Source organism: Cajanus cajan, chromosome 5, assembly GCF_000230855.2.
Source record: "Cajanus cajan strain Asha chromosome 5, NIPB_CcT2T_4, whole genome shotgun sequence".
Taxonomy (NCBI): domain Eukaryota; kingdom Viridiplantae; phylum Streptophyta; class Magnoliopsida; order Fabales; family Fabaceae; genus Cajanus; species Cajanus cajan.
The window spans coordinates 16,989,714-17,012,463 of NC_138521.1; the positions used below are offsets into that span (position 1 = coordinate 16,989,714).

General features: G+C 43.8%; 2 protein-coding genes across 2 annotated transcripts; both read right to left on the reverse strand.

Moving 5' to 3' along the window:
* Window positions 1-4,137: 4,137 nt before the first annotated feature.
* LOC145957869 (uncharacterized) lies at window positions 4,138-7,286 on the reverse strand. The gene is made up of 3 exons (XM_083074292.1): window positions 7,129-7,286; window positions 6,235-6,948; window positions 4,138-4,210 (listed from the first exon to the last, which is right to left on the reverse strand). The coding sequence occupies exons 1-3, from the start codon at window positions 7,284-7,286 to the stop codon at window positions 4,138-4,140; spliced, it is 945 nt and encodes a 314-aa protein (XP_082930418.1).
* A 10,609-nt stretch (window positions 7,287-17,895) lies between these two features.
* LOC145958256 (uncharacterized) lies at window positions 17,896-19,300 on the reverse strand. The gene has a single exon (XM_083075014.1). The coding sequence runs from the start codon at window positions 18,985-18,987 to the stop codon at window positions 17,896-17,898; it is 1,092 nt and encodes a 363-aa protein (XP_082931140.1). The 5' UTR covers window positions 18,988-19,300.
* Between the last annotated feature and the right edge of the window lie 3,450 nt (window positions 19,301-22,750).

The window sequence follows — 22,750 nt, forward strand, 5'->3', positions numbered from 1 at the left end:
CCTTAGTAATCAAGTTACTTGCGTTATCTCGTATTGAAAGATTATTGTCTTTTTATGCGGGTATCATAACCTTTCTCAAGCAGTTGTCCAAGTTCCAAATGTAACTTTTCATATTTGGCTCTTTAACTATCCTTTGAGTTTGAGAGAGACTACCTTAATTCTCTAGCTCATTGTGACGTTTTTCTACTATCCCCCGTACTTATGCGTTAAGAAGAGTCTTCATTTTGATGCTCCAATTATCATAAAACGTCGAGAAATGAAATGGAACCATATTACTATTTATAATTTCTTTAACAAGGATCTTTAAGTTATGGTACCACTTTGACGGAAGAAAACTATATTATTATATTAGTGAAAGAAATGTTTGATAATAATAAAGATTACAAGTTTTTAGAGGAAAAGATTGTGTATAATTGATCACTTCTTGATTCGCACTATAAGAAAAATGCAAATTACCGACAGATAATTTTTAATGGATACATATCTGTCAAAAAAAATTTATATTTTCGACTAAAAAATATTTGTAAGAAAAGTTATATTACTGACGAATAATTTTCAACGGATACAAATCTGTAAAAAAATTATATTTTCAACGGATATATCCGTTAGTAATTTTCGACGGATACAAATCTGTCAGAAAATTTATATTTCTGACGAATATATCCATCGGTAACTTTTGACAGATATAAATCTGTCGAAAAATTTATATTTATATTTGTCAAAAAAATATAAGAATTTTTTACGAAAATTGACAACCATATATTAAAAAAGATCAATAAAATTTTAAATATATATATATATATATGTTCTTATCGAAAATCTGCTGTAGAGCTGATCCGCTAGGTAAGATCGGTGAGCCTCCTTCACGGTACGCTGGTGCTCCAAGATGGGGGTGGTACCTGTAAAAGAGACTCCGATGCTAAAGTTAGTGTTTGTGGGAGTATGAATCTCGTATATGTAATGCATGTACCTTAGTGTGAATTAGGGTTGTTTTGGGCCTTGGGCCTGAGATAAGATATGATAGAATTAAATGATGGATCCCGTCTGAAGCGAGATCGCTCGAGATCGGTTACGATCTGCTTAAATGCCGAGCTGACGTCGCGTAGCACGTGCCCGACCTTGTTTTGTGCAGTGATGCTGAGCTCGGAGCTCAGCTTCGCGGTACGGACAGTACACTAGCCCCCCAAGCTCCGAAGTTCGTAGGTTGAGGAGGTAAGACCGAGCTCGCTGGGGGGAAGTGACCTTTCGCGTACTTCTGCCTGTTGAGATGCCATGTGTCGCAACTGTTCATTTTTCGAAAGCGTGCAAGTGGCGCGTTAAGGGAAATGACGGTTATGCAATGATGGCTTTGCAATTAGTGTGTTGTCAGGCGTGCCCTTAGGTCGACACGTGGCATGGCCGTTTTGAATTTTGAGAGAAAACTTTTCTTTCCTCTCACTCGTGCCTCTTCACCTCTCACTTTACTCACTTTTCGCTCTTTCAGCTTCTTGCGCACGCTGTTTCTCTCGCTTTTCTGCTCGTCTTCCGTCTCCACTTTCTCCGTTTTTGCCGTCATTTCCGGTAACCCAGTCATTGTTAGGGTTGTTTTTTGAAGGTGAGTACCAGGTACTTCCTTTCTACAGTCTTCTTTTTCCTTCTTCCCCAATCTTCTTCAAGTTTTTCTTGTTTTTTCCATGGCTGGGGGGAGTAGTGCCAGTTCTTCTGCGCCTTCTCAGGGCAAGGCGCGTGGTAGGATGGTGGCTACCGGGAGAGCCGCCGCCGAGAAGAGGGATCTGCCTCTGCCCCGGAGCCCGGAGCCAGGCGTCCCTGGCTACGACTGGGTCAAGCGTGAGATGGCGGGGGTCCAAAGTGTTTTTCGGTCCTTTCTTGAGGTTAACGGGATCCCGCGGTCGTGCAGGGTTTGTGACCCTTCTATTTCTCGGATGATCCGGCTTGAACCTTGTCAGGCTGGTGAGGGTGTGTACATGGGGAAGTCTACCGACCCTCCCCATTTCTATATGTATCATTGTTTCTTTAGAGATTTAGGTGTCTGTCTTCCCTTCACTCAGTTTGAGTGTGATTTTTTGAACTTTGTCAACTCGGTTCCTTGCTAGTTGCACCCCAATAGTTGGGGTTTTCTGAGGGCTTTTCAAGTCCTGTGCACAGTTTTGGGGATAGAGGTGTCTCTTCCCGTCTTCCTTCATTTTTATCAATTGAAGGTGGGCGTTCCGCCATACGGCATATTGTCTCTAAGTGGGAGTAGGGATGGGGGTTTGTTTACTCTCTACTCCCAGTCGTACAAAAATTTAAAACAAGAGTTTTTCGAGTCGCTCTTGTGAACGTTGACCCCTTGGAAGATGGGGCGTTTTATTTCGGGGGGCTGCCAAGATTTCCCTTCTATTGGTGCCCCCGACCTTCTAGGTTTCATGGGGTGGGCCAATTGAAGCTGACTGCTTCGGAGGCGGCCACCATCGAGAACCTCGCCGCGCTTCCCCGTCCGCTGGATTGCAAGCTCGTTCTGTCGCTTGCGAACTCGGTGTTCAGAGAGAGAGGTTTGGAGAGTGAGTATTTGATTTTTTGGTGGTTTGGGGGTTTGTGTAAATTCCACTTGCTGATGTGTTTTATCTCGTGAATGCAGGCATCATGGGGAAAAACTTGTGGCGTGAGCTGAAGCACCGCTACAATGTTACCGAGCTCGAGGTCCCCGAGTCTCGGGAGGAAGATGCCTCCCCTCTGAAGGTTAATCGGAAGAGAAAGAGGGGAACAAAGGAGGTCGGGGGAACCTTTACCCCTCCAGGTGCCGAGGAGGTGACCTCCAAGGCTGCTGATGCTGGTGCGGTGGACCTTACCGACAGTCCACCACTCAAGAGGGCTCCTCAGGTGGCCTCTGAGGAGATGGCTCAGACTGCCGAGCAGGTTGCTCAATCTACCGAGGTGGTGAGTACCTTGTCTCTTTGGCTTTTTGGTGTCTTCTATTGTGCTTTTTTGTGTTCTGACCTAGGGTCGTCTTCCGTAGGCAAGAGATGCTGCCGAGGCGGCGACATAGGCTACCGGGCGGGTCGCCCAGGCTGCCGAGGTGGCAGTTCCGGCCACCGAGCAGGTTGTTCTTGCTGCTGAGGTAAGTCGTGTTCCCTGACTTTCGTGGTTTCCCGTATGCCACCTTATTTTATTTTTTGACATGGGGCTGGTTTTCGCAAGCGAGGTCGGAGGTTCCTATTGCGGACCTTCCAGATACCGAGCAGGGGACGCCGGCTTCCGCCATTGTTGAGGCTCGTGAAGGGGGTCCGAGCCGTGAGGTTCGCCCGTCCACCGCTGCAGCTTCGGCGTCGCCGTCTGGCTTGTCACAGGGGGCTTCCCGGAGCCGATACCTAACCCATCGCTTCGGGAAGGGCCTTTCAAAAGTGCGGCTGGACCACGTGAGCGCCTCGGCCGACATGGGCTCGCTGTGGAGCGCGGGGGTGACCGCCGAGAAGTTCTTTCCTCAGGGCTCGTTGAGCTCCGAGGACCAGGGGTTGATAGACGAGGTCGGCCCCGAGGATAGTTTCGACGCTGCCCAGGTCCTTCTACAGAGGGCTATGGGCATCCTGGGCCACTGGAAGCCTAGGTGGGCCAAGCAGTAGGGGGACCTGGCCAAGCAGCAAGAGGACCTGGCCAAGTTGAGGGGCCGACTTCAACCCTGGAAGGATGCGAATAAGATCCTGAGGGAGGAGAACAAGGCTCTTAGTGCTGCTCTTGGTGAGGCGAAGCGGCAGGAGGCCGAGCTTCGATCTGCGCAGGGCGACCTTGCGAGGGTGCAGAAGTCTCTTGAGATCGCCTTGCCATCCAACGAGGCTTATGCTTCCCAGGTGGGGGAGCTGCAGGAGCTCGTCGCCTTCTCTCGGGGTCGCGCCCGCTCTTTGGAGGATGAGGTGACGTCTTCCCGTGGCCAAGTGCGGGCTCTGGAGGATGTTGTGACCTCTCTTAAAGGAGAGTTGGCGGCGGCGGCTGAAGAGCGCCTTCGTAGCGAGGTCATTCTTGGTGGCCAGGAGGACGAGATTGCCACCTTGAGGGCGGAGCTTGCGGAGCTGGGACGGGGAAGGCGGCCGTGGAAGGGAGGCTTGCGGAGGTTGAACGCTCCGTTGTGATGGAGCACCGGAGGGGCTTCCACAAGGCTGCTTGTCAGGCACGGCTCCTTGCTCCCAGGTTCGACTTTTCCTCCATGCATGTGGAGAAGGTTGTCCGCTTTGGGAGGCTGGTTAAGGAGGACGATGTCGATGACAGTTCTAGTGAGAATGCCTCTGTGTAGGCCAATTTTGTAATAGCCTAGTTTAATTTTCTGTTTTGAATTCAAGTGTTGAATTCTGGGAACTTTGTTGATATATGCGTATATATATATGTTTCTTTGCTTTTATGTGTTTGCGCTTGGTTTTTGCTTTGTGCGTGTTTTGAGGTATACGTTCGGTGTCTGTTTTGTGTTTTTATAGATCCGAGTTGGTCACGCTGGGGTTAAACCTCGACCTCAGTTTTTCGTAAAGGAATCTTTTGAGAGGTTCGAATTTGGCCTAAGGTTCGGATTCAGTCTCGAGTTGAAGTGAGGTGAGCTAGATGAAGGTTCGAATTTGACCTCAAATGATGGACTTGACCTTGGGTTTGTGTAAAACGATTTTGTCGAGGTTCGTACTCGGTCTCGGTTAAGAGTGTTAAGGTTCGTACTCGACCTCGTTTTGGCGTAAAACGAATTTTTCCGAGGTTCGTACTCGACCAGAGTTTTAAGGTTCGTACTCGACCTCGTTTTGGAGTAAAATGAATTTTGTCGAGGTTCGTACTCGACCTCGTTTAAGAGTGTTAAGGTTCGTACTCGACCTCGTTTTGGAGTAAAACGAACTTTTTCGAGGTTCGTACTCGACCCCGGATGAGAGTTTTAAGGTTCGTACTCGACCTCGTTTTGGAGTAAAATGAATTTTGTCGAGGTTCGTACTCGACCTCGTTTAAGAGTGTTAAGGTTCGTACTCGACCTCGTTTTGGAGTAAAATGAATTTTGTCGAGGTTTGTACTCGACCTCGTTTAAGAGTGTTAAGGTTCGTACTCGACCTCGTTTTGGAGTAAAACGAATTTTTTCGAGTCGACCTCGTTCAAGAGTGTTAAGGTTCGTACTCGACCTCGTTTTGGAGTAAAACGAATTTTTTCGAGGTTCGTACTCGACCCCGGATGAGAGTTTTAAGGTTCGTACTCGACCTCGTTTAAGAGTGTTAAGGTTCGTACTCGACCTCGTTTTGGAGTAAAACGAATTTTTTCGAGGTTCGTACTCGACCCCGGATGAGAGTTTTAAGGTTCGTACTCGACCTCGTTTTGGAGTAAAATGAATTTTGTCGAGGTTCGTACTCGACCTCATTTAAGAGTGTTAAGGTTCGTACTCGACCTCGTTTTGGAGTAAAACGAATTTTTCTGAGGTTCGTACTCGACCCCGGATGAGAGTTTTAAGGTTCGTACTCGACCTCATTTTGGAGTAAAATCAATTTTGTCGAGGTTCGTACTCGACCTCGTTTAAGAGTGCTAAGGTTCGTACTCGACCTCGTTTTGGAGTAAAACGAATTTTTCCGAGGTTCGTACTCGACCCCAGATGAGAGTTTTAAGGTTCGTACTCGACCTCGTTTTGGAGTAAAACGAATTTTTTCGAGGTTCGTACTCGACCCCAGATGAGAGTTTTAAGGTTCGTACTCGACCTCGTTTTGGAGTAAAATGAATTTTGTCGAGGTTCGTACTCGACCTTGTTTAAGAGTGTTAAGGTTCGTACTCGACCTCGTTTTGGTGAAAGAGATTGGTTCGATTTTGTTTTTCATACAAATACTAAATAAGAAAATGGATTCAGCAAAATGGGTAATTTTATTGATCGTTTTTGTGTGCCTCGTTAAAAACCCTCTCAGTCAAGGACTGAGGCGGGAAAAGAGTGCACAATTTTGTTCATATAGAAAGGAGAAGTAGAACCTAATGAGCTATGGTGGGGGGACCCCCTTTGCTCCGGATGAGGAGATCTTCAAACTCTCGGCGTAACACTGTCGGGCTGTCTTCTGATTTGCCTTGACGGAGATGATCTTGCCGTCATTCCCTGGGAACTTCATGGTGAGGTGTGGGGTGGACACCACTACTCCGAGCTGATTCAAGGTTGGTCTCCCGATGATGATGTTATAGGAGGTGTTGGCCTCCACGAGAAGGTATCGAACCATGATTCTCCTTGTATCCGGGGGTACCCCGAAGGTTTTCAGTAGGTCTATGTACCCGCGAGTGAGAACTCGCTCTCCTGCGAAGCCGACTAAGGGCTCCGTGTGCGGCTGGATGAGAGAATGGGGGACGTCTAGCCTAAGGAACGTTGGCCAGTACAAGACGTCGGCCGAACTTCCTTGGTCAATGAGTGTCTTCTGTACCTCCCAGTTGACGACCTCCACCATGATAACCATGGGGTCATCTTGGTTAGGGCTGACACCCGCGTAGTCCTCGTCAGAGAAGGAGATCGTCGGTGAGCTTTGGTGTGAGGCCGAGGTGGTAGAGTGGATGCAGTTGACATTTCGTAGGTGCCTTTTTCGGGCCGAGCTGCTGGCGCCTTCCCCCGCGAAACCACCTGCGATTGTGTTAATCACTCCTCGTAGGGGGGCTGACCCTGTCTCCTGGCTTACCTCGGCCTGCACTGCGCCGCCGGCATTTTGTTGGGAGCCGGAGGGTTGATTTGTGCGAGTTCCTGAGCCTTGCCCTCTGCCACGCCCCAGACCACCATAGCCTCCTCGGTGACCCTGCTGTCGTTGGACGTATTGGCCGAGGTGGCCTGCTTGGATGAGCTCTTCGATGCGGTCTCGGAACGTGCGACACTCCTCTGTGGTGTGACCGTGATTCCTGTGATACCGACAGTGTTTGGACTTGTCGGCGCTGTTGGGAGTGTGGCCTGGTGGTGGAAGGGCGAGTAAGTTGTTGTTGCTGGCTTCTTCCAGGATGTGGACCCTGGGTGCGTTCAGGGGGGTGTAGAAGTCGTATCTCCCCCCTCTGCTTGCCTTAGCCGACCTCTTGAACTAGCTGTCATTGTTGACTTTGACCTTGTCGTTGTGCCCCTGTTCCGGCTTTGTTGGTCCCTTTCCGCGAACCTGGTCACGGAAGGCGGAGTGTTCCTCCATCTGGATGTACCCTGCCGCGCGGGCGCGGAGCTCGCCCATGTCGCGGGGGGACTCACGACACAAGCTGTCGACAAATGGCCCCGGTTTGAGTGCCATGAGCATGGCATGTAGGGCGACCTCGGGATTCAGGTTTCTGATTTTGATCGAGGTGGCAGTGAACCGTTCCATGAATGCACGGAGTGGTTCGTCGTCGTTTTGCCTGAGACTAGCCAAGGCGGCTGAAATGACATGATGAGGTCGGCTTGTCACATATTGCGCGGTGAACCTCCTGACTAGGGTGCTGAAACTGTCGATGGACTCGGGGGGCAGTTGGGTGTACCAGTTGAGCGCGGCCCCCTTAAGTGAGGTCGGAAAAACCCTACACAAGATAGCGTCGTTGTTGGTGTAGCGATTTACCTGTGTTGTGTACAGGTCGATGTGCTCGTCCGGGTCCGTCGTGCCATCGTAGCGGTCGAGGTGGAGAGGCTTCCATCCATGAGGGAGTGGTGTCTCCATAATGCCATCCACAAAAGGGTGGCGGCGGAAGGTTGCCTGATCCCCCGCGACATGAGTAGGAGCCTTGCAGACTTCATGGGTCGGCTTGTGCGTCGGTGCATGGGACCGATGTGAAGCAGGTTTGGGGGTTGGAACCCTAGTTGCAGTCCGGGATTGGGAGACTGAGTGCTCCTGCTCCTCATTGTGGTTGCTCGTATGAGGAGGATGATCGGAGTGGTGTCGAGGTAGTTGAGCGCGGATTCGCTCGTTCTCGGCGCGTAGCGCTGCCAGGTCGGCTTCATTAGCGATACGCATTGCCGCTAGGTCAGTGTCGTGCTTGGCACGCATGTTTTGTAGGTCGGCGGCGTGTTGCTGCCGCATCTGTTCGACCTGGTCAATTAGTCTCCTCAACGCTGCTTCGTTATCCATGGTAGTTGAGCGGTTTGCGTCGTCTGTTGTGCGTCTACTATGGCTTCTGGTGAGAACCATAAGCGTGGCCGATAAGAGCTGTCTTGATCGGCCCCACGGTGGGCGCCAAATGTTCTTACCGAAAATCTGCTGTAGAGCTGATCCACCAGGTAAGATCGGTGAGCCTCCTTCACGGGTACGCTAGTGCTCCAAGATGGGGGTGGTACCTGCAAAAGAGACTCCGATGCTAAAGTTAGTGTTTGTGGGAGTATGAATCTCGTATATGTAATGCACGTACCTTAGTGTGAATTAGGGTTATTTTGGGCCTTGGGCCTGAGATATGATAGGATTAAATGATGGATCCCGTCTGAAGCGAGATCGCTCGAGATCGGTTACGATCTGCTTAAATGCCGAGCTGACGTCGCGTAGCGCGTGCTCGACCTCATTTTGTGCAGTGATGCCAAGCTCGGAGCTCGGCTTCGCGGTACGGACAGTACAATATATATTCTAATATATATATATATATATATATATATATAGAGAGAGAGAGAGAGAGGAGGAGGAGGAGTTGGAATCAAATGACTTACAAAGTAACTCTTGGTAAAGTTACTTCGCTCAATAACTCATGGTGTATGTTGAATTTTATCGATCCAATTATTAAATTAAAAGTTATTAAATTTTACTAATCACTAATATAGAAAAAATTGATTAGCTTTGGAATAAATTATTTACTAACAATGTGGTAGATCATGGGCCAACGGCCCAGTGACCAGAGCTATGGCTAGAAGAATACAGGAAGAGTTGGACTTTGAGAAGATTAGTGGGCTTGTCAAGCCCAAGGTAATCTTCACTTGGAATGCTCTATCATGAAGAGAAGGCCTAGTTCTATTTGTATACATTGTACAGTTTATACATAGTCTTTTGTATAGGTCATTTTTGTCTTTGTATTTGTGAGGCACTCTATTTGCTTATCTTAGTGTTTGTATATTGATTTTGAGGTAGGTTACTTGGAGAGTTTAACTCCATTTAACCTCCCTAGTTGATACTTTCATTTTGTATTTTTTCAGTAGGGAAAAAGGGGTGACATTTAGCAATGCTTGAGGATGTGCTTAGAAATTGGGCCTAAGTTGGGCCTAGGCAAAATTTTACATATTGGACTCATTTTGCTCCTAATTTTTCGTAGATTTGATTTAGCTAGGTCTCATCATCATATGATGAACCTAACTAAACCAAATCAAAGATTTTCAAAATAATTCATGGAGCAATTTTGGTTCAAGGCCGCCTAGCTTACTAGTTCTCACTTGGCCGAAATTTCTAAGTTTCCTTCTTGAGTTTTGAAGCTTGTCTTGCAAGCTTCTAAACTCAAGTGAGGTTAGCTCACCTTACCATGGTTCTTAAGTGAACCATGGTCAAGGTTAGCTTCTCCTACAAGCTAGCTAAACCGTGGGAGTTTAAGTTAACCCTACCATGGTTCCTAGTGAACCATGGTTAAGGTTAGCTTCTCCTACAAGCTACCTTCCCCTATATATTTGATTTTCCTACTCTTGTACTCACTTTTGAAGATTTATGAGAATAGAAATCAGATTTCTCTCTCACTCAAGAGTCCCTAGAACCGTGGAGAACTCTCTCTCTAAGGTTTCGCTCAAGGTTCATTCAAACCTTGCCTTGGTTCATCAAGCTTCTACTTCAAGCTTGAAGTAACCGAATCCCTATCAAGACATCTTCTCCATTGAAGAACACTTCAAAGGAGATTTCAGAGATTTTCAAGTGTCAACCTCAAGAGACATTCGGTCCAAGCATGGAGCTATTGAAGAAATCACAATCTACTTCAACTAGTTCCATCATTTTTGGTATCTAGAGCCTAGTGCTCTTGAGGTTTTGTTTCCAAACTTTTTCTACTTGAATCCGCGTTGTTCCTTCCTTATTTTTGTCTAAACTTGTGTTTTCTGAATGGATCTATGTCTTCTAAAATTTTTGATGGATCCTATATGTCTAATATGAAGTAATTGATTCATGTTTGCTTGTTCCTATTCTTGTGAATCAATTTCGGTTTTGTGCTTTAGGTACTCTTGTGCTTGTGCTTTTGATTTTTGCTTGAGTCTTCTCCATTCATTCACATGTGTCCGTGATTGGACAACATTCATTGAGCATAGATATTTTTTTTTTTGAATCTCTTGTTTTGTCCTAGAAAGTCATGTGTAGTCCTTTGTATGTTGAAACTTCCTAGACTAGCTTGTTTGACCTAATTTTTGTTTAGCATTTTTGTGTCCGAATTTGTTGTGTTTTTTCTTACTAAATCTGTACCTTACTATATGTTCTTTTGTTTTACATGATTGAGTTCCTAATTTTCTGTTAGTTCTAGCAAATTTCCTAGAGTTAGGTTTCTATTATGTCTTTTTAAAAGTTTGTCAAAGAAAAGTTCATAAACACTTGCCTATTAGGTCTCCTTGTGTCTTGTGTTGTGGCTGAAACTTTGTGCAATTTTTTTAGCCTTAAAACAGAGCCAAAACAGAGGTGTGAGTGTCTTAAATGCATGAGAAAAACAAAAGAATGAGTGCTTAAAAATTTGACCTAAAAATAATACAAAATAGTGAAGCACTAGTTATAACATGCATGAAAACACCTCCTGTTTTGTGTGAAATTTTTGCTGCAGTATTTTTACATTAAATCCGAGACTTCTAAGTGTTTAAAAGGCATTGAAACTCCTGAACATCAAAAGAAAAATAAGAGAAAAATATTTTGCAAAAGAAAAAGAAAGAAATAGCCAAAGAAAAAGCCAAAAAGGAGTGAAAATTGGTGAAGTGTTGCTCTCGGATTTGGTGTATTTTTGTTACATCTTTGCATTGGTCCAGCCACATCTTTGTGTCTTGTTTGGTTTATAATCTTAGATTTTAATTTTTGTAATCCAAATCTAGTGCCATTCATAGGTTTTTCTTGTGAGTGCTAGCTTTCAAAATTAACCTTAATTGTTGCTTGTCATTTGTGAAACTCTTTCTAGTCTTGTCTCATTCTTTTCTACCATTTGGTGTAGCTATTCTAAATTGTTCCTTTTCAGTTTTAGCACTAATATTCTAGTCTTGAAGGTGGTTGAGTGCTTCTTAAAAGGTGTAGGAGGCCAAGGCAAAGGACATCCACTTGAAGGCTTTGGTGGTTGCTTAGGGAGTTTGTTCTCTCTTGGTGGCTAGGCTCTTGAAAACACCTAGAAGTGACTAAAATCAAAGTTGCTTCTAAAAAGAGGAGTGAAACACCTTGTGAGGCAGCAACTTGGTGGCTGGAGTGGAGCAAGAAGGAACTATACCATTTGTAAATTTTTTTGTGAAAATTAGAGACTAATTTAGTGACGGAATTTTTGGTTCCAAAACTAGTTTTCCTCACAAAATCCGTTACTAAATTTGTTTCTAAATTAGTGGCAATTTGTTTTCTTTGAAATTAAAGCGCAGCCAGTAATTTCATTTGAATGTGAATTTACATTTCATTTGGAGTGTGAATTTGCATTTCATTTGAAGAAAATTTGAATTTCATTTTCTTGTAATTTTTTGTCTTCTAAATTTTTGTACAAGGCCTTTATTAAGGAGTGTCTTGGAGTGCCTTTGGTGTATCTCCATCTCTCCTTAAGATTTCTTAGAGTAAATCACGTTTAGTACTTGTGGGAGTGGTCCTTGAAGGTCTTTGGTACCTTTCAAGCTCTCACCTAGGTTTAATTGCTTTAAACGCCTAGTTTAAGTTTTCTTGTCTTTAAGTTTTCAGTCATTTATGTTTTAAGCAATTTATGTTTTCAGACATTTAAGTTTTCAAGCAATTTATGTTTTCTTGCTCTTTATGATTTCAAGCATCATATAATTGTACACATAGGCACTTGTTTGTTATTTTTCTTTAAGAAAAGTTCTTTGTGAAAATTGTTTTGTGCAAGACAAAAGTACAAGGGGGTTTAGAGATTTTTACTTGAAGAGGCTTGGTTATTAAGTGGCTCTTTAGTAGCTCACCTCCCTCCAAAGTTCAATTTGTACTCTTAGACCTCCAAGTGCCAAGTCTAAGCACTTCAAAAATATTAATTTCATAAAAACTATTTTTGTTTGAAAAAAATCTCTTGAATTAAAATGTCTCAAAATTCCTCCAATAGTGAAAGTGATGGCTCTCCAAAAAGTCTTTCTTACATCACTAAAGAGCTTAAATCACTTAAACTATGGAAAAAGCAAGAGTCCATTCAAAGAGAGAAGGAAAGAATTGAAAGAGAAGGACAACTTGCTTATCTTGAGGAAGAATTGAGAATTTTAAGGCAAGAGGAAGAAAAATTGAAAGAAGATATGAAGAAACATACAAAAAAGAGTAGGAGCTCACATTCCCAATACACATCCCCTAATGAAAGCATGAATCAAGGGGATCACTACCAACATACTCCTAGGAGGACCACAAGGCCAAGGGAATTCAAAGTTGACCTTCCCCAATTTTTTGGCAAAGATGATGTGGAGTTATACCTAGATTGGGAAATGAAGGTTGAGCAACTCTTTGCTTGCCATAGGGTGAGTGAAGAGAGAAAAGTCCCTCTGGCTACCCTTAGCTTCCAAGGGCATGCCATGTATTGGTGGACAGCCCTAGAAAGAGAGAGATGCCTCCACAATGATCCTCTAATTCAATATTGGAATGATCTTAAAAGTGCAATGAGGAGGAGGCACATTCCCACCTATTATGGAAGGGAGCTTATGAATAAGCTCCAAAGGCTCCAACAAAGGGATTTGTCTGTAGAACAGTACAGGCAACAAATGGAGCTTTTAATGATGAGGGCATGCATTAGGGAAGAGGAAGCTACAACTGTAGCTAGATTCTTAAGTGGTCTTAATTTAGAAATAAGAGACCAAGTGGAGCTACTACCCTACAGGGACCTAAATGACTTGGTCCAACTTTGTGTCAGGGTAGAACAACAAAGAATGAGAAAATCTTACAAAAAAGATAGCTCCCACTCTTCATTTCTAAAGAAAGATTCCAAGAAGGAGGGAAAGCCTTTTGAAAAGAAGAAAACTTTTGAACCCTCCAAGAATCAAGCTACAGAAAAAGACAAGGGAAAGGGAAAGGACACTACACACACTAGTTCTAGGACTAGTGATATTAAGTGCTTTAAATGTTTAGGGAGGGGTCACATTGCCTCCCAATGCCCCACAAAGAAGGTCATGATCATGAGGGGGCATGACATTTATAGTAGCCAAGATGAGGCTACTACTTCCTCTAGTAATAGTGAGGAAGAAGCAAGTGAGCAAGAGGAAGGTGTAGAGTCTACTTTTCCTTATGAAGGGAAGCTCTTAATGATTAGGAGACTCCTCAACAATCAACCTAGTGATACTCTATCACAAAGGGAGAACATCTTTCACACTAGATGCAAAGTTTCAAACAATGCATGTTCTTTCATTATTGATAGTGGTTCATGGTGCAACTGTTGTAGCACTAGGCTGATTGAGAAGTTGGGTTTAACTACTAGTCCCCATCTTAAACCTTATCAACTTCATTGGATTAATGAGGATGGTGACTTGGCATTTGACCAACAAGTAAAGGTCAAGCTTTCCATTGGGAATTATGAAGATGAGGTGCTATGTGATGTAGTACCAATAGAAGCTTGTCATATCTTATTAGGAAGGCCGTGGCAATTTGATAAGAAAACCATGCATAATGGCCTTACTAACGAGATTACCTTTACACATAAAGAAAAGAAATTTGTGCTTCATCCTCTTACTCCTCAACAGGTGGCTGAGGATCAAGCACAAATGAAACTCAAAAGAGATAGAGAAAAAAGATTTAAGAAAAAAGAGGAAAAAAAAGAAAAAAAAAGTCCGTGAAAACTAAGGATAGAGAGGAATCTAGGGAGAAAGGAGTTCCCTCCCTAGAGGTTGTTACTCAAGAGAATGTAATTTCCAAACAAACCCTCTTGATTCAACAACCCTCTTATATCCTTCTCTGTAAAGGAACTCTTGCTTGCAATGCCACATCTAGTGGACAAGAGACTTTACCTAAGGGGGTAAAAACACTTTTAAAGGAATTTGATGATCTATTTCCTCCCGAGGGTCCAATGGGCCTTCCTCCTTCTAGAGGAATAGAACATCAAATTGATTTGGTGCCTGGGGCTAGCCTACCTAATAGGCCTGCCTATAGGACCAACCCCCAAGAAACAAAAGAAATTGAGTCTCAGGTCCAAGAGTTGTTGGAGAAGGGCTGGGTTCGAAAGAGCTTATGTCCTTGTGTTGTTCCAGTGTTGTTGGTTCCCAAGAAGGATGGCAAGTGGAGAATGTGTTGTGATAGTAGAGCCATCAACAACATCACTGTGAAATATAGGCATCCTATCCCTAGACTTTATGACATGCTAGATGAGCTTCATGGAGCCATCATATTTTCCAAAGTTGATCTTAAAAGTGGTTATAATCAAATAAGAATTAAAGAGGGTGATGAATGGAAAACCGCTTTCAAGACCAAGTTTGGATTGTATGAATGGTTGGTGATGCCTTTTGGGCTAACCAATGCTCTTAGTACTTTCATGCGTCTCATGAATCATGTCCTTAGGGATTGTATAGGTAAGTTTGTTGTAGTTTATTTTGATGATATTCTCATATATAGTAGGTGCCTAAGTGATCACATAGGACACTTAAGGCAAGTTTTTGATATTCTTAGGAAAAATCAACTTTTTGGAAATTTAGAAAAATGTACCTTTTGTGTAGATAGTGTTATTTTCCTAGGGTTTATAATTAGCAAAAAAGGGGTTCATGTGGACCCCGAGAAAATCAAGGCCATCCAAGAATGGCCCACTCCTAAAAGTGTTGGAGATATTAGGAGCTTCCATGGTTTGGCAAGCTTCTATAGGAGGTTTGTTCCTAATTTCTCCACACTAGCCTCCCATTAAATGACCTAGTCAAGAAAAATGTGGAATTTATATGGGGAGAGAAACAACAAAATGCCTTCACAACCTTGAAGCATAAGCTTACCCATGCACCACTTCTAGCTCTACCAGATTTTCAAAAACTTTTGAGTTAGAATGTGATGCCTCTGGAGTTGGCATAGGGGCGGTTTTGTTACAGGGTGGGCACCCTATTGCATATTTCAGTGAAAAACTCAAAGGTGCCTCCCTTAACTATCCTACCTATGACAAAGAGCTCTATGCTTTGGTTAGGGCCCTTCAAACTTGGGAACACTACCTTATTCCCAAAGAGTTTGTTATTCATAGTGACCATGAGTCACTTAAATATTTGAGGGGCCAAGGCAAGCTAAATAAAAGGCATGCTAAGTGGGTAGAGTTCTTAGAATAATTTCCATATGTGATTAAATACAAGAAAGGAAAAAATAATGTTGTGGCTGATGCCCTTTCTAGGAGACACACTTTGTTAGTCTCCCTTGGATCTCAAATCTTGGGATTTAATCACATTAAGGAGTTGTATACTAATGATCTCAAATTCAAAGAAAATTATACCCAATGCTTAGCAAAACCTCAAGGAGGTTTCTATATTTCTGAGGGGTATTTGTATAAAGAAGGAAGAATTTGTATACCCCAAGGATCTATAAGAAAACTCCTTGTTAGAGAAAGTCATGAGGGTGGTCTTATGGGTCACTTTGGAGTTGAAAAGACTCTAAGCTTTCTAAAAGAAAAATTCTTTTGGCCCCATATGAGAAGGGATGTTGAGAGGTTTTGCTCTAGATGTATAGCTTGTTTACAAGCAAAGTCTAAAGTAATGCCACATGGCATCTATACACCCTTACCTGTTGCTAACTCTCCATGGGTTGATATCAATATGGATTTTATTTTGGGCTTGCCCAAGACCCAAAGAGGCATGGATTCGATTTTTGTGGTAGTGGACAGATTTAGTAAAATGGCCCACTTTATACCCTGCCACAAAATAGATGATGCAAGCAACATAGCAAGACTCTTCTTCAAGGAAGTGGTTAGACTTCATGGTCTTCCCAAAACCATTGTTTCAGATAGGGATACTAAGTTCCTTAGCCATTTCTGGAAAACTCTTTGGAGTAGACTAGGAACTAAATTACTTTTCTCTACTACTTGTCACCCACAAACTGATGGGCAAACAGAAGTAGTTAATAGATCCCTATCTACAATGTTAAGGGCAGTCCTTAAGGGTAACCATAACTCTTGGGATGAATACTTGCCCCACATTGAATTTGCTTACAACAGGGTAGTCCATAAGACTACCAAAATCTCACCTTTTGAGGTTGTATATGGTTTTAACCCTCTTACTCCTTTGAACCTAATACCCCTACCAGACTCTTCTCATTATTTTCATAAAGAAGGGGTATCTAGGGCTGAATTTGTTAAGAAATTACATGAGAAGGTTAAAACTCATATACAACAACAAAATGAGAGAACTGCTTTAGATAGAAGCAAGGGAAAGAAAACCCTCATTTTTGAGGAAGGGGATTGGGTTTGGCTTCACTTGAGAAAGGAAAGGTTTCCTTCTCAAAGGAAGTCTAAACTCAACCCAAGAGGAGATGGTCCCTTCCAAGTCCTCCAAAGAATTAATGATAATGCTTACAGGTTAGATCTTCCCAGTGATTATGGAGTGAGTAACACTTTTAATGTGAGTGATCTTATTCCCTTTGCAGGTTATGATGAGGAAGATGAGCCTACAGATTTGAGGACAAATCCTTCTCAAGAAGGAGGGGATGATAGATCATGGGCCAAGGGCCCAGTGACCAGAGCTATGGCTAGAAGAATACAGGAAGAGTTGGACCTTGAGAAGACTAGTGGGCTTGTCAAGCCCAAGGTAATCTTCACTTGGAATGCTCTATCATGAAGAGAAGGCCTAGTTCTATTTGTATACATTGTACAGTTTATACATAGTCTTTTGTATAGGTCATTTTTGCCTTTGTATTTGTGAGGCACTCTCTTTGCTTATCTTAGTGTTTGTATATTGATTTTGAGGTAGGTTACTTGGAGAGTTTAACTCCATTTAACCTCCCTAGTTGATACTTTCATTTTGTATTTTTTCAGTAGGGAAAAAGGGGTGACATTTAGCAATGCTTGAGGGTGTGCTTAGAAATTGGGCCTGAATTGGGCCTAGGCAAAATTTTACATATTGGACTCATTTTGCTCCTAATTTTTCATAGATTTGATTTAGCTAGGTCTCATCATCATATGATGAACCTAACTAAACCAAATCAAAGATTTTCAAAATAATTCATGGAGCAATTTTGGTTCAAGGCCGCCTAGCTTACTAGTTCTCACTTGGCCGAAATTTCTAAGTTTCCTTCTTGAGTTTTGAAGCTTGTCTTGCAAGCTTCTAAACTCAAGTGAGATTAGCTCACCTTACCATGGTTCTTAAGTGAACCATGGTCAAGGTTAGCTTCTCCTAGAAGCTACCTAAATCATGGGAGTTTAAGTTAACCCTACCATGGTTCCTAGTGAACCATGGTTAAGGTTAGCTTCTCCTACAAGCTACCTTCTCCTATATATTTGATTTTCCTACTCTTGTACTCACTTTTGAAGATTTATGAGAATAGAAATCAGATTTCTCTCTCACTCAAGAGTCCCTAGAACCGTGGAGAACTCTCTCTCTAAGGTTTCCCTCAAGGTTCATTCAAACCTTGCCTTGGTTCATCAAGCTTCTACTTCAAGCTTGAAGTAACCGAATCCCTATCAAGACTTCTTCTCCATTGAAGAACACTTCAAAGGAGATTTCAGAGATTTTCAAGTGTCAACCTCAAGAGACATTCGGTCCAAGCATGGAGCTATTGAAGAAATCACAATCTACTTCAACTAGTTCCATCACAATATAGTTGAAAAATTAATCATTTTAAATTATTTAACTAAAATGTTATTGACAATTTACTATATGATCTTTATATTTTTGTATTACTAATATCTGGTTTTTTTTTGGTAAAGTACTAACAAAAAAAAAACAAAGCAAAATTACAATCTAACAATCGGACCTCCAGCTATGTCCGCTAACACCTGAGACTCTACCTCAGGTGGAGGGGAAACAAGTTCCTGCACCTCTAGACCTCGCATTTGTCCCCGTCTAGCCAATAGATCAGCACACTTATTCCCTTCTCGGAAGGAATGTTCAAACTGAATCGTCCAAGGCTTATGCACCAGCTCCTCAATTGAGTAAAGGATAGCCGCCAATCTGTGAGTACTTTGGATATCATGCGTAACAAGCACAACCGCTACAGCTGAGTCCGAAACACATAACACAGACTGCGTGCGTCGGCTCCAAGCAATCCTTAGCCCGTGAAGAATGGCAAGTAATTCCACCTGAAGGGCATCGACAGCCTCAACTGCCCCAAAGAACCCCCATAGCCACCTACCATTGGAGTCTCTTGCAAGACCACCAATGCCTGCTTGACCTGATGCTGGATTGAAGCTGGCGTCAACATGTAGACTAGTTTGTAGCCCCTCAGCAAAGATACAAGAGACCCACTTAAGCCCTGCATCATGTGGTGTGTGTTCATCAGCTACCGCAAAAGCACGTACCATGGTAGTATGCAAAGCATGGACCCGACGTAAGGCCTCCCACACAGAAGAGTCACACCCATTAAAAACCCGTTCATTACGCATCTTCCAGAGAACCCAACAAGTAATGAGTGGAAGGATATGGCACCTCTGAAAGCACAACTTAAGCCACTTTGGCCAAGATCCCGACCACCAACAAATCGCCTCCTCCAAATGTAATAGACGCCACAATCTGACTGCATGTTCACAGCGAAACAACACATGGGCAATACTTTCCACCTCGTTTCTACACCTCAAACAAAGCCCATCAGGAGTTACATGTCGTTGCACCAACAAGGCACCAGTGGGAAGAGCATCATGGCAAACCTGCCATAAGAAAAATTGAATCGACTCTGACAATGGAAGCCTCCAAATCCATTGCCACCCACCGGAAAGGACCACATCCCTATCACACAGCCATCGATACCCTGTCCGAGCTAGATATTCACCGTTTGTAGAGGCCTCCCAAACAATTCCATCCGATGCAGAGGGATGCAACCAAATTTGCATGCTAAGGATTCTTGCCTGGAGTTCTGTTGACAGCCAGGAGTGGAGTTGTTCTAAATGCCACCTCCCATCCTACCACACATCTCGCACACGTAAAGTTAAATCATGTAAATGAAAAAAAGGTACCTCGTTGGCAAGTGGCCCTTCATGAAACCAATTCTCAAACTAGAAGTTGGCCTCACCATCACCCAACTGGAATCGAAACCCCGGGCGCAGCTCCTCAAAAGCTCTCCGCAAGGAAGTCAGAACATAAGAACCTGGCCTTTGCAATAAACTAGCAACATTTCTGTCTCTATATTTTTCCATGACCACTCTAACCCATAATTTGTCCGTATGATGAAACAAATCCCAAATCAACTTACCCAACAACGAAATATTTTTATTCCGCGCTATACACACACCCAAACCTCCTTCCTTCCTTGGTCGAGTCAGGGTCTCCCACTTCACTAAATGAAGTTTCCGTGCACCTTCCCTACTCCAAATAAACCTCCTGCTGAGTGCATCCAACTGGTCACACGTCCCAGAAGGTAGCCATTGTGTCTGCATAGTGTATGCCAGGATAGCACTCAGCACAGAATTGACCAAAGCAACCCGACCTACACGAGACAAAAGGCGCCCCTTCCAAGCAGCCAAGCGCCCACTTTAGTCATAACCTCACCAAAATGTCAAGTTGTAACCCTACCACGCAACATCTGAAAACCCAGATACTTGCCCAAATCATTTGTGAAAGTGATATTTGTAATTTGTGTCAAAGAGTTTTTCCTGCTTCGTGGAACTCCTTTAGAAGCCATCATCCGAGACTTGGTTAGATTCACCTTCAGTCCAGATGCATTACAGAACCTCTGCAGACTCTCAGTCACCATTCTAATGTGCGATGGTGTCGCTTTTGAAAACAACAGAACATCATCTGCAAAAAACAAGTGGGATAAAGGGGGGCCATTTGAACCTAGTTTAAGAGGAGCCCAAACCCTAGCAGAAACTTGCTCTTGAATTATATGGCCCAATCTCTCCATACATAAGACAAATAAGTAAGGTGATAAGGGATCACCTTGGCGAAGCCCTCGCTTAGGACTAAAACTCTCTAAACATTCACCATTCCATAACAAAGACAACTTGGCTGACGTAACTCCTGAAAGTATCAAATTAACCAGCCTATTAGGTAGCCCAAAGTCTGCTAATACCTCCTGAAGGAAACGCCAATCCACTCTATCATAGGCCTTCTCGAGATCTAGTTTGAAAATGACATCACCCTTCTTCTTCTTAGATTTGGACAGAGTGTGGATGATTTCCTGAAGAATGATCGCATTATCCATAGTGCCCCTTCCTGGAATAAAGCTACTCTGGAAAGGACTGACTATCCTCATAAGAAATGGCCGTAACCGATTAACTAACACCTTAGAGACTAACTTGTATACCACGTTGCACAAGCTAATGGGCCAAAAGTCTTTGAAAGTACGAGGATGATCCCCTTTAGGAATAAGAACCAATAGAGTTTCAGTAGCATGAGCATCAATTCTCCCATTCTCAAAAGCTGAAGCCACAAATCGCCACACATCATCCCCTATCATGTGCCTGTACTGTTTATAGAAAATTGGTTGGAATCCATCAGGTCCTGGGGCCTTAAAAGATTTCATACCTCGTAGGGCATCAAACACCTCCGCCTTAGAGACTGGAGTCTCCAAGCTAGCATGTTCCTCCATTAATAAAGATATAGGGCAAGGTGGTAGCACCTGAGGCATAGCCTCCGAAGCACCTAGTAAACTCTTGAAATACGCCAATGCTTCCTGCTTCAACAGATTCCCATCCGTACACCAAGCTCCTGACGGCAAGTGCAAACCTAGTATTCTATTACGCTTTCATCTCACAACTGTTTGAGTGTGGAAGAATGCAGTATTTTTATTTCCCAATTTTATCCACTTTTCCCTTGACTTCTGATACCAAAGGGTTTCTTCCTGTTGAAGAACCAGCTCATACCGCTGAAATAATTCTTGGTATAGTAGAGCATGACGTCGTGAATCAACCTTCTCTAGGTATCTTTCAAGCCCTCCCAATCGGGCTCCCAAAATTTTCTTACGGAGACCAATGTTCCCAAACACTTCCTTATTAAAGATTAACGAGGCTTCCTGTACGCACTTCAGTGATTCCAAAATATTCCCCGAAGACTGTTTCCAAGCATTCCAGACCACAGCTTCATATCCTTGATGCGAACACCAAGCTGCTTCAAACCGAAAGGGTCTTTTCTGCGCGACCATATGCCCCCCACTGCTACGAAGAATAAGGGGATGATGATCTGAGTGAGCTCAGGGAAGAACCTCCACCACGGCCTCTGGGAAGGCTCTTGTCCAATGCACGTCGCTAAGGGCTCTATCTAGTTGTTTATGTAATGAGGTGAATCCCTGATGCATCCTATGCCAAGTGTACTTTCTTCCCAACAAAGGTATATTCATAAGCCCACAATTATCCATGTACTAGGCAAACACAGATGCACGCGCGACCGAGAAGGACCCCCCTCTCTGTTCTGACGGTGCCAAGATGTCATTGAAGTCACCCAACAACAGCCAAGGTACTGAAATATTGTTCCTTAATGCCTGTAAGTGCACCTAGAGATTATCACGCACCCTCGGAACAGGGTGACCATACACCCCCGTGCAACACCATGTCAACCCATTTGACGAAAATTGGATAGTGATAGCCTGCGGATGTGATTCTACCACACGCCCATGAATATCTGAATTATCCTTCCCTAGAGCCCAAATACCTCCGAAATGGCCACGGGCTTCTTGAATCGAAAAAGGAGAGTAGCACATCCTCTTCCAAAATATCTCCACCTTTTCAAAAAGTACATGAACTTCAAATAGGAACACCATATCAGGTTTATATTAACGAATAGTCTGACTAATGTGCAACTTATTCATCCTACCCGCAGCCCCTCGCACATTCCAAGCTAAAATGGCACAGTGGTTTGTATTCATTGGACACCCGAATCTGCATAGGTCAAGCACCCCAATGCTACTTCTGAGAGTGAGGCGTGACATCTTCTCCAACGTCCATATCTTCCTCCAAAGCAACTCCATCATCACCTACTGTAACCCCATCAGCTGGCAAAGCGTCATCAGGGGGTCTCGGTGCATGTTGCGGAATAATATGAGATTGCGGTGGATCTCCAAAACTTTGTACATACGAGCTGCATGGTGGTTGCATGTGTGTATGTAGTGGTTTCATACCAGTTTTTACGTGTGCATGAATACTAGTCAAGGGAGTAGCCACCGTTTGACTCTTCATACAATTCACAGTTTTCTTCATAGCCAGTGTTTGCGACGATGACCCCTCCTCCGTTGACTCCGCTGGCTCATGTCTCGAACGTTTACCCTTACTCTTTGTCCATACTTTCGAGGTTAGATCCACAAAGTGCCGCTCAGGAGTGGAGCCTTGATTCGCGGTACCCGAAAATATTGTTGTATTCAAATAATCAGCATTCATTGGGCCCTGACTCATATCCATTTCTCTCCGTAATGCTTGGAACGGATTATTTTTAAACTTAAATTGAGAATCCCCTCCTTTATATCCCCATTTATTCTCGCCACCTGTAACGCCTTTAGATTTGCCTCCCCGTTTGAATTTCATAACCACCATCCAATCCTCGTGGACCCCATCAGCGGCGGAATCCACCGTTTGAGTATGTGAATGTACGGCAGTTGCCAGCGGAGCCTCCCGAGGAACCTCTCCCTCTGTCTCTACACCATCCAAACCTTGAACAGCACATTGG

What these genes read in the sequence shown, in the direction of transcription:
- LOC145957869 (XM_083074292.1), bottom strand. Translation starts at nt 7,286, where the DNA reads ATGGAACGGTTCACTGCCACCTCGATCAAAATCAGAAACCTGAATCCC. An exon ending in CTCCGCGCCCGCGCGGCAGG is followed by an intron (nt 6,949 to 7,128) that starts GTACATCCAGAT and finishes GAACGCACCCAG; the next exon opens with GGTCCACATCCTGGAAGAAG. An exon ending in GAGCGAGTTCTCACTCGCGG is followed by an intron (nt 4,211 to 6,234) that starts GTACATAGACCT and finishes CTCCTTAACCAG; the next exon opens with CCTCCCAAAGCGGACAACCT.
- LOC145958256 (XM_083075014.1), bottom strand. Translation starts at nt 18,987, where the DNA reads ATGCAAATTTGGTTGCATCCCTCTGCATCGGATGGAATTGTTTGGGAG.